We start from the raw sequence: 14,816 nt of genomic DNA, 5'->3' as shown, positions 1-14,816 counted from the left end.
CTATTTTTATCATCTAATCACCATTAAATATTAAATATAAAATATAATGACACCCAATGATAACCGAAAATCAATTGCCGAGACTATATATAAATTGTATATTCATTTAATGCATGGTTATACCATAAAAAAGCCAATTTTAGAAAACTATACCTCAGTGAGCATATATTTCAATGATGGCATCCCGATTCGTAACATTAACAATCACTATGACTAAATGTGAAATTCGTTTAGGCATTAACTTTTTTTATAGATCCGGTCAGACCCGATTAATTGTGTCTGACTGCTAGTCACTGACGCGGGCATAGACCACGGCGGTGCGTGAGGGTGTGTAGACCTCAATGAAATTGGAGCGACCGGCGTAGCCCTCCGGATTGGAGGGATGTTTGCAGTTGGCATCGATGCGGTTGTGGCCGCCGAAGAGAGGATCGTCTGAGGAGAGCACTGCCTGGTAGGTGCCCGCCCAATTGGTGCCCACACGGTATCCGGTGAAACTCTGCTGGGGATGGAAGTTGAAAACGAACACCAGTCCGGCCCGCTCGAATGCGATGATCTTGTCGCCCTCGTGCTTCCAGCTGACCCAAGCGGGTCCGGAATGCAGCCAGCCGTAGCGCTCCTCGGTCTCGTTCATGGCTCGATCGAATTCGTTGAGGTACTTGTATTTCAGCAGATCGTCGTCCACGAGATTCCACTGCCGACGAGCATAGTGATACGAATCGTTGTTGCCAACGCGCGGAAAGTCCAGCCATTCGGGATGTCCGAACTCATTGCCCATAAAGTTTAGGTACGCCTCGCCTCCCAGGGCGTGCGTGATCAGCCGAATCATCTTGTGCAGCGCCAGTCCTCGGTCGATGATCAATGAGGGGTCCGACATCGTCGACATGTGCGTATACATCTCCTTGTCCATCAGCCAGAAGGCGATCGTCTTGTCGCCCACTAGCGCTTGATCGTGGGACTCTGCGTAGGCCACTGTGTTCTCCATCCAGCGACGGTTGGTCAGCGTGTGCACCAAGTTGCCCATGTCCCACTCATCGTCACTCTGCTCCTTCAGCAGTTCGATCCACTTGTCTGGGATGGCCATTCCCAGGCGGTAGTCGAATCCGATACCACCCTCTGATACGGGGCGACACAAGGTAGGCATTCCAGAAACATCCTGAAAAGAGTAAATTGTGAATATGCCATATCTGGGGAATTATGAAAACTGTCTTGAATACTTCGAAAGAAACAAGACCAACGCATAGCTTACCTCTGCAATGGTGATAATCCTCGAATCTAAGGTGTGCAGCAGATGATTGGCCAGTCCCAGATAATTGAGGGCATCCGTGTCGACGTTCAGGCCAAAGTACTCGTTGTAGTCGCCGCTGAAGCCCTCCCCAATGCCACGGGAATGGTACAGCATAGAGGTTACTCCGTCAAAGCGATAGCCATCGAAGTTGTACTCGTCGTGCCACCAACGCAGGTTGGATAGCAAAAAGCGCAGCACCTCGTACTCAACGTAGTTGAAGAGACGACTGTCCCACAGCGAGTGCTCGCCACGAGCTCCGTCGTGGAAGAAGCAACTGTTGGTGCCATCGAACTGGTTCAGACCGTCCTGAACGTTCTTGGAAGCATGCGAGTGAACAACATCGAGCAGAACGAAAAGGCCGTGCGAGTGGGCCACGTCGATCATGCGCTTCAACTGCTCCGGGTTGCCATAACGGCTGGAGGCCGCATAGAAGCTGGTGACTTGATAGCCAAAACTGGCGTAGTAGGCGTGCTCCATGATGGCCATAACCTGGATGCAGTTATAGCCCTGACGCTTGATGCGCGGCACGATGCGATCGGCGAACTCGTCGTAGCTGCCGACCCGCGGCTCCTGGGAGGCGATACCCACGTGGCACTCGTAGATCCTGAGCGATTTGGGCCTTGGCGGACCCGGATGCTGGCGTTGGTAACGCTCGTAGGACGGTGGCTCCCACACGTACTGCTTGTAGTTGACCCCCTGGTTGGCCGACTTGGGCGGCTGCACCACGTACTTGGCCCAGGGCGACAGGCGGTCCAGCAATTGACCGGAATGGTTGCGAATGATAATCTTAATTTCGCTCAAGTGCTTGATGGCCGGACTGCCGTCCTCGTTGGGGGGCAGGTGAAGCTCCCACTTGCCAAAGTCGAGCTTTTTAAACGGATGCGATTCCCAGTGCCAGTTGTCTGTGGGGTTGTAGCAATCGGTTAGACTAGATAAATTCGTAGTGAAGGATGGACTACTCACTGAAGTCACCCGTGAGATAGACATCTCTAGCTCCAGGTGCCCACTCGCGGGCAATCACCGAGTTGTCCGGCTGAAAGTGAAGTCCGTAGTGCTTGTAAGCCGTCGAAAAGCCATCTAGTCCGCCTTCGCTTTGGTTTATCTTATTAAGCCAATCCTCGAGCACGCCATGACTGCGAAAAAAAAAATTGGAATAATTATTTTAAGGATCAACAGGATGGAGTCGACCCGACCTCTAATAGTGAATTCTAATTAATTAATTAAAATAATAACTTTGCTAGCTGATAAACTGATGTAAAACTCTCTGAAATAGACTCCTTTTATTATTAATGGATTATTATGGTTTATTATTGGATTTTTCAATTTTTGTTCAGTAAATTTCACATTTATGCTCATTAGGTTTATAAATCCGATAACGAAAATCGTGGGTCAAATCGTGTCATTGCCAAAGTATGTTTACTGATTTTATTTTAAATAATTAAATAGAATTTAAATATTTTCGAACTTGTAAAATTCTATTAGAAATATAAATAATTTTTTTCACTGCAATAAGAATTTATTTTAGAGGTTTGATTTCTAAAATAATCGGCTAAAGAAGTAAACAAAAAGAAATTCTAAAAGGCAAACATCTTATAAACACAATCGCCCGATAAAAGAGACCACAACAAAAGACGCAAAAGCGGAAGAGCAGCCGAAATGTTTCGATTTGCAGTGATGCAAAAATAGAAATGTCGCCGGCACAACTTGGGGAAATCCGGAAAATGCCACCAAGGCCAAGAAGATCCATGCTCCAAACACGCCGGCAGCACGCAGCGAGCATATTATTTAATATTCCGTTTTGACAAACACACACGGCACCGCACTGACCAACTAACACACACTCACGCAGAGGGCGGGGCGGCAAACACCGGCGACCTTCATTCGACATTGCGAACGCAGTTTTTCCAACTGCATGATACGGCTGCAGCATGGATTACGGAGTCCGGGCTACGCGCTCCGGCCATCGATTGCCCTCTATGGTTACGCCGCACTCGCTTATCAGCATGGAGCGCATGAAGCCGGCGCCAACCTTGGGTTACCCGATGTACATCTAACTATGCACACATCTATGTATTGATGTATGTATTGTACATCGGTGGAGGGCGGGGGATCTTAACTCACCGACGACGAATCTCGTGCTCAAACGGCCGCAAGTAGCCGTCCGTCTCGAACAGCTTCTCGATGTCCTTAGCCTCGGCCATGGCGGAGGAGAATGAATCCCCGAGAGGTGTCTCGGTTGAACGGTGGGAACTGAAGAAGGCGGCGGTGGCGAAGACGCTGCTGGTTTGCCTGTTGACCGACGAGCGACAACTGTGCTCATTTATCAGCTGCCGGCCAACTCAAAAGCTCCGTTGCGCACGGAAAGCTTTCGCTTGCGATCAGCTGTTTTTGCAGCTTTGCCTTTTGCGCCCGCCATTCGCGTATGTAAACAACAAAGCGAAAATTGCTGTAATTGCATGTTTTTGTCGCCAAATGTTGCGTATTCGCACTGATAGCACCGCACCCAAGTTCATAGTACGTATACGCCCAATTGGCGCTGATTGCCGGCTGGCATATCGGCATCGAAATCAGAGCGCTATGTGCACAACATCATGATTTGGGGTCGTCGTTGTCAAGTTCATCAGTGAATCGAATGCACAAACATGGGTTTGAAAGTCGAAGGGTTATGATTATTATGAACACAGATTAGGTCGTCCCTTGGAAACAGCTCTGCTCCACAGGCAATCAAATCGTTTCAAAACAGTTTCATTCCAGCTGGATTATTCCAACTTTTAGTTATTATTAAGCGTGGGATGTGTATGTAAATTGTCATGCAAGAAAAATATAAATAATCTAGGTTACACAGAATGTTTCTATGTTTAAGTTGTTCCTGTAAGTGTTATCATAAATGTTATCACACAATATCATATTCTTTATCATATTCAAAAACGTTCGCGATTTCGCAAGCGATAAGAATCAACAATAAAAGGGCAGGTAACTACCAAATAAACTTAATAGTTTTATTTAACCAGCTCTGTTATCTATAACGTATAATCTTTGAAAATTTTCCTAGACATAAAGTTCTCGTTAAAATGCAATCCAACAAAGGGCAAAGAGCAAGTGCAACGCTAGCTATTAACTTAAACAATTCATACTGGACTGGTCTTAAAGAAGTGATGGAAAAATGATGGGGCCAGCAGGCCATAAAACTTAACAGTAAGGCCATTGTCGAAAGAACATGATTCCTTTTCAAGAACTAGGCTTATAGGACGGAGCTGGAAACACTCTCGATGACCTCAAACGCATTGTCTATATCCGCACTCTCCAGCAAACGGTTGACAGCAATGCGAATGCTGGGACGGACTGGTTGGCGTTCCCTGTTCTGCAGGTAGGCAGCCTGTACCACAGCCACTCCTTGGGCAATGCACTGGGTAAAGTGAGTAGAAATGTATAGTTTTTATAATTGCATGGGAAAAACGAAATGCATACCTTATCAGCCAGCTCTGTTAGAAGTTTCAGTTCCTTGTCAAAGTTCTCGGCGGGCTGGGCCAGATACAAGTGCTTCACTGGCGACAGCTCATCGCCGCGCAGGGTTAGCTTGCTGAATCGCAAAAACTTCGCGTGCAACGTCTTAGACTTTGCCTGCAGCTGCTCGAAGATTTGTGGTTCTCGTTCGAAACGATCCAACGCCGAAATAGCCGCCTGGGTGAGCATGGGCGGCAGGGAGGCCGAGAAGATGTAGCCCAAGCCAGAGAGGCGCTGGTGCTCGGCTATGAAGTGCGAGCCAACGCAGAAGCCACCGACTGTTGCCATCGATCCCTCCATGCCGGCCGATATCAGATCGACTTCATCACGCTAAAAGAAAACCAGCAGCTATAATTTTAGGATTCCTTTCCGGTTTACCACCTACATCGACATTAAAATGCTCTGTAACTCCGTGACCACCCTGGCCCAATGTGCCAAAGGAGATACTTTCGTCGATGAACAAACGCAACTTGTACTTCTGACGCAAGGCCACCAGCTCGGGAAGCGGGCAAATCTCGCCCGTATTCATATAGATACCCTCGGCGACGAGGAAACGACGTGTCTTAGCCGCCTTTTTCGGATTTTTCTGGTCTCGTTTTTCTTGCTCAATCAACAGACGTTCTAGATCCTCAACGTCATTGTGCTTGAAGAAAACGATTGTGCTGCGTGAAGCATCCAGGCCCTTCTGAATGGCAAAGTTGACAGCCTCATCCCTACAAATTACAAGTCATTAGTGGTCAAACTGGGCAGATAAAGTAGGCAATCCTACACAAAGATAAGGTCGCCACGCTTGGCATATGCCGGAATGGCACTGGCCACGGTCGAGAAGCCGTAGGAATAGACAATGGCCTCCTCCAGGCCCATGAACTTGGCAATACGATCCTCCAGGTCCAGATGCACGTCCATAGTGCCGTAGAAGCCCCGAGGTCCGCAAGATCCAACTCCGTACTTGCGCAGCGACTTGCAGGCCTCCTCCAGTATCTCCTGGTCCTCGAGGAAGCCAAGGTAGTTGTGTGAGCCCAGATTTAGGCAGTCGTGTCCATCGACCTTGATGCGCTTGCCCACCTTGGACTGCACAACGCGGGTGTGCAGCAGGGGATGATTGGGATCGGTGTCGGCCACCAAGGGCTCTGGTTCATAGTCGGCGATTATTCGGTCTTCCTCCTCCTTGGTCAGCTGTCGGCGACGACCTCCACCTCGCCTGTGGAGCAGCAGCCAAATCACGGTTATGACCAGTAGGGTCTCCAAGACGAGAGCAAACGTGGGGGTCTGTGGAAAGAGTGGAAACTGGAGTAAGCTGAGTGTGGTGAAAAAGGCGAAGGCAAACTCACGTTTCGGAAAATACTGCCGATTTCGTTGAACAATTGGATGGCCACCATTTTGGCAGTTTGGTTCCGTGCTCTTTCTGTGAAAAATCAATTGAAACCGCCTTAATTCCCTGAAGTTATGTGTCATCTAGACGACGCTTTCTTATCGCAGGTATGTCCCATACATATGTAGAATTGTAGCATACGACCATACGGTACGGAAATCTTTTGATTTGGGCGTGTATGCTGACATAGGCTTATTGCCAGTGGGCGAAGTATGTGCAACCACGCCCTTCTCCCATATTTTTTTACATGTAATTTCCATTTAAATTGAGCACTCACCACAAAACTTGGTTAACTATAGCAAAATGCGTGAAATATCCGTCGAAACAGCTGGATGAAAGAATGTACTAAAAAATACCAATACGCGGATATCTCTAAGATTTGCGACAAATTGGCGGCGATAGAGGAACAGTGGAATATGGAACTAGGGATTCAAAAAGTACAACCTGTGTCCCACCGACCTGGCCCACCGACCAGTCCCGCCGTCCTTCCTCGCAGTGTCCCACCGAGCTCTCCTGCTAACAACAAGATACAAAAAATTACAACAGATTTGAAATTGTTATTAAAAATTACATAAAGTTTATCAATATTTGTATGATACTAAACTGAAATAAACTTGCTACGTAACGGTTCTTCTCTAGTAATCATTTCAAATATATGATCGATTACTTTTTTATATCGATAGGCAGAGGAGCGATCCCAGTGTGACCGTGCGGTGTTAAATAACGAAATTGAATTCAATTCAAACCGCCGATCCGTTCAGTTTCAATTGAGCTGTTGCTGCGATCGGTCGATCGATGTGAACGAGCCGCGTTACTGGCGCCATACGAAATTCGAGTTCGCGAGATAAAAACCGCGAGAAGGCAAAGAACACCGCAAAAGCCGATGTAAACAAAGAGATATGGCTGATAGTTCTGCATTTTGCAAGACAACTTTATCAACTGACACGCGTATTGAAACGGATACTTGTATGTGCACAAAGTGAAATCAGTTGGACAACGAGAGTATTTTGCAATTGCCTTGGTTTATTTTCAGCCACTTGCGGCTGTCGTTTTCTGTGAAATTAACACTTTTTTTCTATTGGCAGTGATGGGAAGTGTATATTTTGGCGTACCTGGCTGGTAGTCTAGGTACAACAATTCAGTCTACGTAGTGCGATTTAGTCTAGGTACTGCGATTTAGTCTAGGTACAAGAATTCAGTCCTCCTTGCAAATGTCATTTTTTAATGCATCGTAAATTTCATATAATTATTTACTATTTACCTATAACACTAATTCAATTAGACCCAAGGAAATACTTCTTTTAAAGTCTAAAATCTAAAATATACATAATCATTTGTATCAAGTTACCATTTCGTCTTAAAATACAATATTATTAAATAAGTGCCAACTAATACTGTTACTGATGATCTATACTATGTAGCTACCAATCAAAGTACCTTTCACATCACTATCTATCAATCAAATAGTTATTGGCCATATTCCTCATGCGATGATGGCAAACCGAAGTAGCGAAAAGAAAAACCACTTCCTATTTCTCTTGAACTTGATGCGCTCGAATGAAGCTACCATGTCTACATATATGCCCACTTTCGCAGATAAATCGAGCAATGCACCCGACTAACTTCATGACACAATTGATGCATCCCAGCGCAGTATTTCCTCGATTAGGTATTTTCGCTTTTACCCGCTTTTTGCAATGCGCAATAAGTATCTCTTGGTGTGTGCGAAAATCGGTGGAGCAACCAGTTTTCCAGCTGCATTTTGACGTTGGCTTTTCTTTTACGTAACTCGCTGGCCGGGCACGAGCCAAAAACCAAAATAAATATCAATAATAAACGGCGCCGCGCCAACCCAGTTAGTGGTTTTCACTTCACTTCACCTCACATCACATCACTTTACTTCTTCTTCTTCTTTGCGGGAGCTACCAATTCGGTCTGGCTTGCTCCACTAAGCCGGTAGCCAGCACGTTCCATTATCGCACACATCCCATCCGGAATACTAATGGACGGACATGGTGTACCTTTGAGGAAATGTATATGTAGTAGGTTCATGTCGATCCATAGTTCGTTGGCCAAGTGAACCCGTCGAAACGGAAATCATCGCTTTGTGCACAGCCAAGTTAAAACGGCCGAGTTCAATGGAAATTGCCTGATTTCGAATTCCACACAGTTTAGTTAGGTGCTGGAGTGCCGATTCTGCCGCCTAAAGTGCCAAATATTCAAAGTGAACTATCAAAAGCAACCATGATGAGTGGCCAGCCACTTGGCTCGAGGGTTTGGCTGTTGTCCGGAGTGCTATTAGTGACATTTGCTGGGACGGATGCCTACGGATTTGGACGTTGCCCGAATTATCCATCGATGCCAAAGTTTAACATGAGTCGGGTAAGTTAGTTGCTGGCTTTCTCATACATCTGTTCATTAACTAACTAACTAAAATTGCTGCATATTTTAATCGCTATTTTATTAACAGACTGTTTGGGTATTGTAAATATTCATACACACATTTGTTTGCGGTCTAGATATACATATTTGCAATGTACATTGGCTTTATTAAACCACCTTCCAAACCTGTTATTAAAGCCACAGATTATTGACCCAACAGAACCCAAATGCTTAAGTGTAACGTTCAGTACTAAGTAAACCAAGTTATTAGATTACACAGTATTTGAGAACTGCTTGTCCTTACAACTATGAGATGCACTGTATAACTGGCCACTCATCGGCTATTGGCCATCGTCTTAAACGTGTCACATCTTCGATTAATTGGCACAAGGCGTCTGCCGCAGACGAAGACCCCTCTTTACATCTTGGGGATTGTGCAGATGATGAACTTGAACCAATTTAAGGCCACCAAATCCGATCCGCCGTGTAAAATGCAAACCAGTTTTACAGAAGGAGGCGAGCGGCACAAAAGCTTTATGGCCTGCTGATGGTAAACAAGCCACTTATTTTATAAAGAAGTAAATCAACCAGTACCAATGCTGAGACATGGGCACGCCAAGGACAACAAAGTGCAATACAGTGGAACATCCCTGGTGCGAACAGCCAATATTTCAATCAAATATTTATGGAATCATCTTGCCAAGCCACAAATATGCCATCATAAATGTGAAACTAATGTTTCTCGAGAAAGAAAATTCGAAAATTGGTTTCGGGGGGCTGTAAAAAGATTGTTTAAAAGTATTTCTGAGAATCCATAAATGGACTCTGTTTAGTACTCATAAATGCATGTAGTTGTTTTAGCTATAAACGACCCGCTGTTGGTTTAGATACACTGTCGAGATCATGGACTAGAAAATTGGCACACTCACTTAAGCAGCTGAAATTAAATTGATTGAGCCTTGATTTGCATAAAAGATAATGCACCATAATTGCCCGGGTGAGGTGGAGGCATTGTCACTCACATTATGTGGGTCTGGCGACCTCCTCTCCTCTTCCCCTACCACTTCCAAATGGCACATCATCCAATTGAGCTGTTGACAGGCGTGAATTAAGCCATTTGCCACCGGCCCCGCCCCCTAAGCGCACTTTTGACCCGGGGCAAAGACCTCGGCTGGTCACCAGTGGCAATCTCCGATCCGATGCGGCGCCCTCCGCCGACTTTGAACTGCAAGATGGGCAGCGGCCAAAAGATCGGCTCTTCTCAATGGCCAGCAGCCACAAGCGAGTCCATAACCAGTTTCCAAAATGTTTACGTTTTACGCATTGTTTGCGCTAAGTGGCATTTTGATTAGTAACCCAGTTAAGTGTTTCTTGGCCGAGAGAAACGCTGCGTGACAAAAGTTTTGGATTTCACACTGATGGTTATCAGATAGTTCTAGTTCCAATCTTTCCAGATGTCACTTTTCGATGAAGTACTTGGAAAATGTAGAAACAACTTACTTAAGAGCTCAAAGAACATTTTGATAAAGAAGTAATAATAAACGGATGTAATATCATTATCTTGTAGGTTCTTGGACACTGGTACGAGGTAGAGCGCTCTTTTTATCTTCCGGAAATCGCCTCCGGATGCACCACCTTTCAGTTTGAGCCGTATAACAAGGGCGAACAATCCAAGTTTTCCAATTTTAAGCTGGCTGTAGCCATTAAAAACATAAATCGCATGTATGTTAAACTTATCTATTAATATATATTGTGTTTCAAAGTTGTTGTCCTTTTTAGAACTGGTAATCCGAATGTGAACATTGGCTATGCAACGCCAGAAAACAGTCGATCCTCCATCATGGACTTTAAGGTAGCTATAATAAATAATATTAATAACACTCAATAAACAGAATTAATATTTTCTAGTTTACCACCCGATTTCCGGACGTAATTGCCCGACTGCTGCCAGGTTCCGGAAAGTACCAGGTGCTCTACACGGACTACGAGAACTTCGCCATCTTGTGGTCCTGCGGCAGCATCGGCTCACTGGGTCACTCCGATCAGATCTGGATTCTTGGACGTGATCGGGACTTCGAGGTGGATGTCCGCTCCAAAGTGTACGATGTGTTGAAACGACTCTCTTTGGATCCGGAAAGGCTGATCATCAGCAAAAACAAACAATGCCCCGAGGCGCTGTAGGAGGCTCCTCCAGCGGCTCATCCCCCATCTATATGTTTAAGTTCATTCGGTTAAGGAACAAATTACATTTGATGCCTAATCATTTAGGCTGCTGTGATATCGAGGAGTGTGAATCGGCGGAGAGAGGCGAAGCAACGCAAATACAGAGACAAACAAGAGTAACTCGATCGGGATTTTCAATACATGAACTCATGCCCGCATTGCCAATTAACGCGGGTGTCCTAATTAATTTGCAATAAATAGAATTTCCCAGTCATCGGAACTTAGTCGTGATTTACCAACGGATCGAAAAGGTTCTGGCCGGATAAGATGTCCCGAGTTTGGATTTTGTTTTTCCTGATTTTCCTTGTGATCCACGCACAGATGTCCTATGCGAGAGGAGGTGGAGGCGGAGGAGGACACGGTGGAGGCGGTCATGCTGGAGGTTTCGGAGGAGGAGGTCGAGGAGGCGGATTCGGAGGAGGGAGAGGTGGTTTCGGTAGAGGCGGATTTGGAGGACGTGGTCCAGGATTCGGTCGTGGCGGCTTCGGAGGACCAGGTCGCGGAGGCTTTAGAGGCTTCGGAGGATATGGCGGATATGCCCGATATGGCGGCTATGCTGGATACGCGGGAGTTCTTCCGGTGCCTCTCCCTGTACCTTATCCCGCAACCTATAATCGCTGCTACTACGATAACTACTATTATAATTACTACTACTGCTGATATGATACGGTTATAGATGGTTTATTTATACAAATTACAATCAACACGTTGCTTTAGTTACAAAGATTATGTAAAGTTACCCAGAAATTCGGGCTGTAGACAGTTCTCTAAATATTCCATATCTCATTTAACTTATTGTTTTGATGGTCTCCGGTGTCTGGTTCCTGTTTGTCCACCCAGTGATCAGCGATCTTTGTGGAGTGCGACTGCGATGGCAGTGCTTAAGCCTAGTCAAAAATATTCCCATTAAAATGCAATCTACATATGCGCATATATATAAACTTAATCTACAGACTAGATATGGATACGAGACGTTGATGATGCGTTCGTTGTGGCAGACTATTCGATCGAGATCGAGAGATCAGAGGGTATAAGTGTATCAAAATAGTTTCTGTATCGATTAAAGAAAGTTATGTGAGGAAGCATCGGATGAAAGACTTGGTAACGGAGCGATCTCTTAAAGATATGGAGCTGTCATTTATACTAACTTAATCACAAACCTGTTGCCCCTCTGATCTCACCTTGTGCAAAATTCAATTCAGTATGCATAAGAGATGGGGATTCAAAAAAGATAGTCTAGGAATGCCACCTTTATGCAATTCAGAACTATTTTGTATGTCCTAAAAAAATCGGCAAATATACTAAAGATCCAAAAGCTTTTTATCAAGTTTTAAGATGATGGCATTCCCTTCTATTGTTTTGTCACCCAACCTGACGTATTAATGTGCTTCTATTGCTTGCCCCACAAGGACAACGGACGATCGTTCTGTTCGACAAGGATTATTTCATTCACTTCTCCGGCAATCATCTAGAGCATTGCCTTGCACTCGCTCTCGGCGATGCTGTGCTGGATGCAGTGGTTGATCTCAGCAAAGCCAGGTCGCTCACTGGGCTTGCGGTTCCAGCAGCGGCGCATCAGCGCGTAGACGGAGAGCGGCGTGTTGTCCGGACAGCCGAGTACGTTGCCCTCCTTGATGTATTTGATCACCTCCTCGTGGGTTAGCCCGAAGTAGGGCTGCAAGGCGAAGGAGAAGATCTCCCACAGACAGATGCCGTAGGCCCACACATCCGACTCCAGCGAGAACTTGTTGTACAGAATGCTCTCAAGCGGCATCCAGCGGATTGGGATGAAGTCGTTCTCATCGCCTTTGTAATAGTCCTGCAAATAGATCTTGTGCGAGAGCCCAAAGTCGGCGATCTTCACCGCCATGTGCTCGTTGATCAGGCAATTCCTGGTGGCCAAATCCCGGTGGACGAACTTTCTCTCCGAAAGATACAGCATTCCCGCTGCAATGTTGGCCGCCATCTGCAGCAGATGTAGCTCGTTCAACTGCAGACGATCCCGAGTCGGCGCCTGGTGGGTGGCATATGGGGAGCAGGCGCGCAAGAACTCGCTGAGATCGCCAGGAGCCATGTACTCGAAGAGCAGACACATGGGTCTGCCCAAGGCGCACACCCCAAGCAACCTCACGATATTGGGATGATCGAACTCGGCCAGCAAACAGGCCTCACGCTCGAAATCCATCTGCATCTGGTCGCTGGCGTCGTCCTTTAGCATCTTAACAGCGACTAGAAGATCTTCCTGATCGGGAACAAGTCCAGGAGCCCTGGCCTGGAAGACGCGACCGAAGGCTCCTTGACCCAATGATCTTACATACACTATATCCCCACGTGGGTACTCTAACTTCTCCAGGCGGGCATTCGGTTTCGTGCCCTTAGCATCTGACACATTGTTCACCGTAGTTAGGGCCACGCAATTGCTGTGAATAGTGGCCGTGCTCCTAATGGTGCCCCACTTTGCCAAGGTATTCGTGTTTCCATTGCCTCCGAGGGTTTCTCTACTGGTGTTCAGATTCCCACCACACTCTTCTCCTCCGCGCATGGAAACACTGCACTCTGCAGTGGCTGCTCCCGCAGGCTGGGAGTAATCCTTGTGCTTGGACAGCTTATAGACAAGCAAGATCATCAAGTGCAGCGTCACAATGGCCACGAAACCTATTCCAGCCAAGAGAAAAATCATCGATGGCGTGAAAAACTTCTCCATCTTGATGGGCGTGTTCAAATCGCCAGCATTGGGGTCCACATAATCCGCTAAAACAGAAGTGGGTGAATTATATAAAGTAAAAGAGCAAAAAAAGATATGATCTTACGACACATGGGTATATCGCAGTGCTGCCAGCGCACTGATTCATCCACAGTGTAGCACCAGGGATGCGGCTCCTCGCCGCCAGCATTGCGGCAATAGTTTTCGCCCTCCAGGAGCTGATGGAAGACCAGTGGTGGCTGGAAGTGCTTGTGCGGGTACTGAGTGTCCCAGCGCTGGCAGGGAATGCCCGATTTGGACACGTTCATTGTGCCCATGTAGAAGCGTCCGTTTCCATTGCGGCAATCGTCTGTGAAGAAAAGGGATTCTAGCATCAGAAAAGCCTAAGGAGTTTTTGAGATAATGAAGACTTACAGCTCACTTCGGACTCCTTGAGTTCGGTTAGACCGATGTAGGAGCAGTTGGGTCGCCGCATGGAAGCGTTGTAGTGCGGCAAGGAGGAGCAGTTGGGTAGCCGGAAGTGGCCGCGGCTCTTGATGAACATGTTTCGCTCCTTCTTCTCCTCGATGAGCACCCAGTCGTTGTAGCAGAACTGGAGATGCGTGGCCTGGCAATCCTCGAAGCAGAGAGGAGCCTTCACCGCTCGACCACCCTCCATGTGGCAGTTGGGAAACGCATAGGCGCAGAGCATTTTCTGTAGCGAAAAGAGATTAAAATGTGATCTCTAGATGTATCAATCGAAGCTCACCTCGGCTGCCTCGCGACACAGACCCGTAAGATCGGAGATAAGCTCGTCCCAGAGCGCCGTGGTCACCTGCTCGTTCTTCCACCCGCCAGTGGGATCCTCCAGACTGTACCACACCTGGCCGGTGAGGTACTCCTTGCACACCTTGCCGCTGTACGGAGCGCAGTAGCCGTTCTCCTCCCGCTCGCGCTCGTGATGCCGCTGGTGGTGGCGCCGGGTGACGGGCTCCTCGATGGCGTTCAGGGAGTTCGCGTGCGTGACGCTGGCAAAGAGGAACACGCACAGCCCCAGGACAGCCAAATTGGCCCCCCATTTCAGCCCCATTCCCCTGAGCACCCGCTCAACCACCCCCACCCATTGCCCGGCAGCCATGGCTGTGTTTTATGTATATGCCTTGTTTAGCGAACCGTTTCCAAGCTAAATCCTTGCGGGCACTCATAAACTAAGGCATTTTACCGCCTTACACCACAATATTCAATCTTCCCGAATTCTAAAATAGTTTTTAAGAATTAAACTCGAAATTAGTCGGCAGGATATTTGTTTATTTCCGCGCTCACAGCTCGACGACGCCTTTTCACCGAATACCACACAAAGCTGACGA

General features: G+C 46.9%; 5 protein-coding genes across 8 annotated transcripts; 2 read left to right on the top strand and 3 right to left on the bottom strand.

Annotated features, from left to right (window-relative positions):
- Positions 1–90: 90 nt before the first annotated feature.
- Positions 91–3,609, bottom strand: LOC117136578 (1,4-alpha-glucan-branching enzyme). The gene is made up of 4 exons (XM_033297548.1): positions 3,407–3,609; positions 2,249–2,418; positions 1,247–2,187; positions 91–1,153 (listed from the first exon to the last, which is right to left on the bottom strand). Exons 1-4 carry the CDS (start codon positions 3,484–3,486, stop codon positions 287–289), a joined length of 2,058 nt encoding a protein of 685 aa, XP_033153439.1. The 5' UTR covers positions 3,487–3,609; the 3' UTR covers positions 91–286.
- A 741-nt stretch (positions 3,610–4,350) lies between these two features.
- Positions 4,351–6,539, bottom strand: LOC117136579 (serine palmitoyltransferase 1). The gene is made up of 6 exons (XM_033297550.1): positions 6,439–6,539; positions 6,121–6,194; positions 5,559–6,058; positions 5,175–5,502; positions 4,754–5,119; positions 4,351–4,691 (listed from the first exon to the last, which is right to left on the bottom strand). The coding sequence occupies exons 2-6, from the start codon at positions 6,166–6,168 to the stop codon at positions 4,527–4,529; spliced, it is 1,407 nt and encodes a 468-aa protein (XP_033153441.1). The 5' UTR covers positions 6,169–6,194; positions 6,439–6,539; the 3' UTR covers positions 4,351–4,526.
- Positions 6,540–6,933: 394 nt separating this feature from the next.
- Positions 6,934–10,980, top strand: LOC117135761 (apolipoprotein D). Of its 4 annotated transcripts, none has more exons than XM_033296221.1 (5): positions 6,934–7,046; positions 8,337–8,543; positions 10,111–10,265; positions 10,323–10,395; positions 10,452–10,724. In XM_033296221.1, the coding sequence occupies exons 2-5, from the start codon at positions 8,406–8,408 to the stop codon at positions 10,722–10,724; spliced, it is 639 nt and encodes a 212-aa protein (XP_033152112.1). In that variant the 5' UTR covers positions 6,934–7,046; positions 8,337–8,405. The 4 variants fall into 4 exon arrangements, with proteins under 4 accessions (XP_033152112.1, XP_033152110.1, XP_033152111.1 ...); XM_033296219.1 differs by having other exon boundaries at positions 8,332–8,543; XM_033296220.1 differs by having other exon boundaries at positions 6,934–7,127; positions 8,332–8,543.
- Positions 10,981–11,065: 85 nt separating this feature from the next.
- LOC117135763 lies at positions 11,066–11,482 on the top strand. The gene has a single exon (XM_033296227.1). It carries the CDS (start codon positions 11,095–11,097, stop codon positions 11,440–11,442), a length of 348 nt encoding a protein of 115 aa, XP_033152118.1. The 5' UTR covers positions 11,066–11,094; the 3' UTR covers positions 11,443–11,482.
- Positions 11,424–14,609, bottom strand: LOC117135760 (tyrosine-protein kinase transmembrane receptor Ror2). Its single transcript, XM_033296218.1, has 4 exons — positions 14,219–14,609; positions 13,885–14,164; positions 13,577–13,819; positions 11,424–13,517 (listed from the first exon to the last, which is right to left on the bottom strand). Exons 1-4 carry the CDS (start codon positions 14,585–14,587, stop codon positions 12,235–12,237), a joined length of 2,175 nt encoding a protein of 724 aa, XP_033152109.1. The 5' UTR covers positions 14,588–14,609; the 3' UTR covers positions 11,424–12,234.
- Between the last annotated feature and the right edge of the window lie 207 nt (positions 14,610–14,816).

This window comes from Drosophila mauritiana, chromosome 2R (genome assembly GCF_004382145.1).
Source record: "Drosophila mauritiana strain mau12 chromosome 2R, ASM438214v1, whole genome shotgun sequence".
NCBI lineage: Eukaryota > Metazoa > Arthropoda > Insecta > Diptera > Drosophilidae > Drosophila > Drosophila mauritiana.
This window is presented reverse-complemented; position numbering and strand designations above follow the sequence as displayed.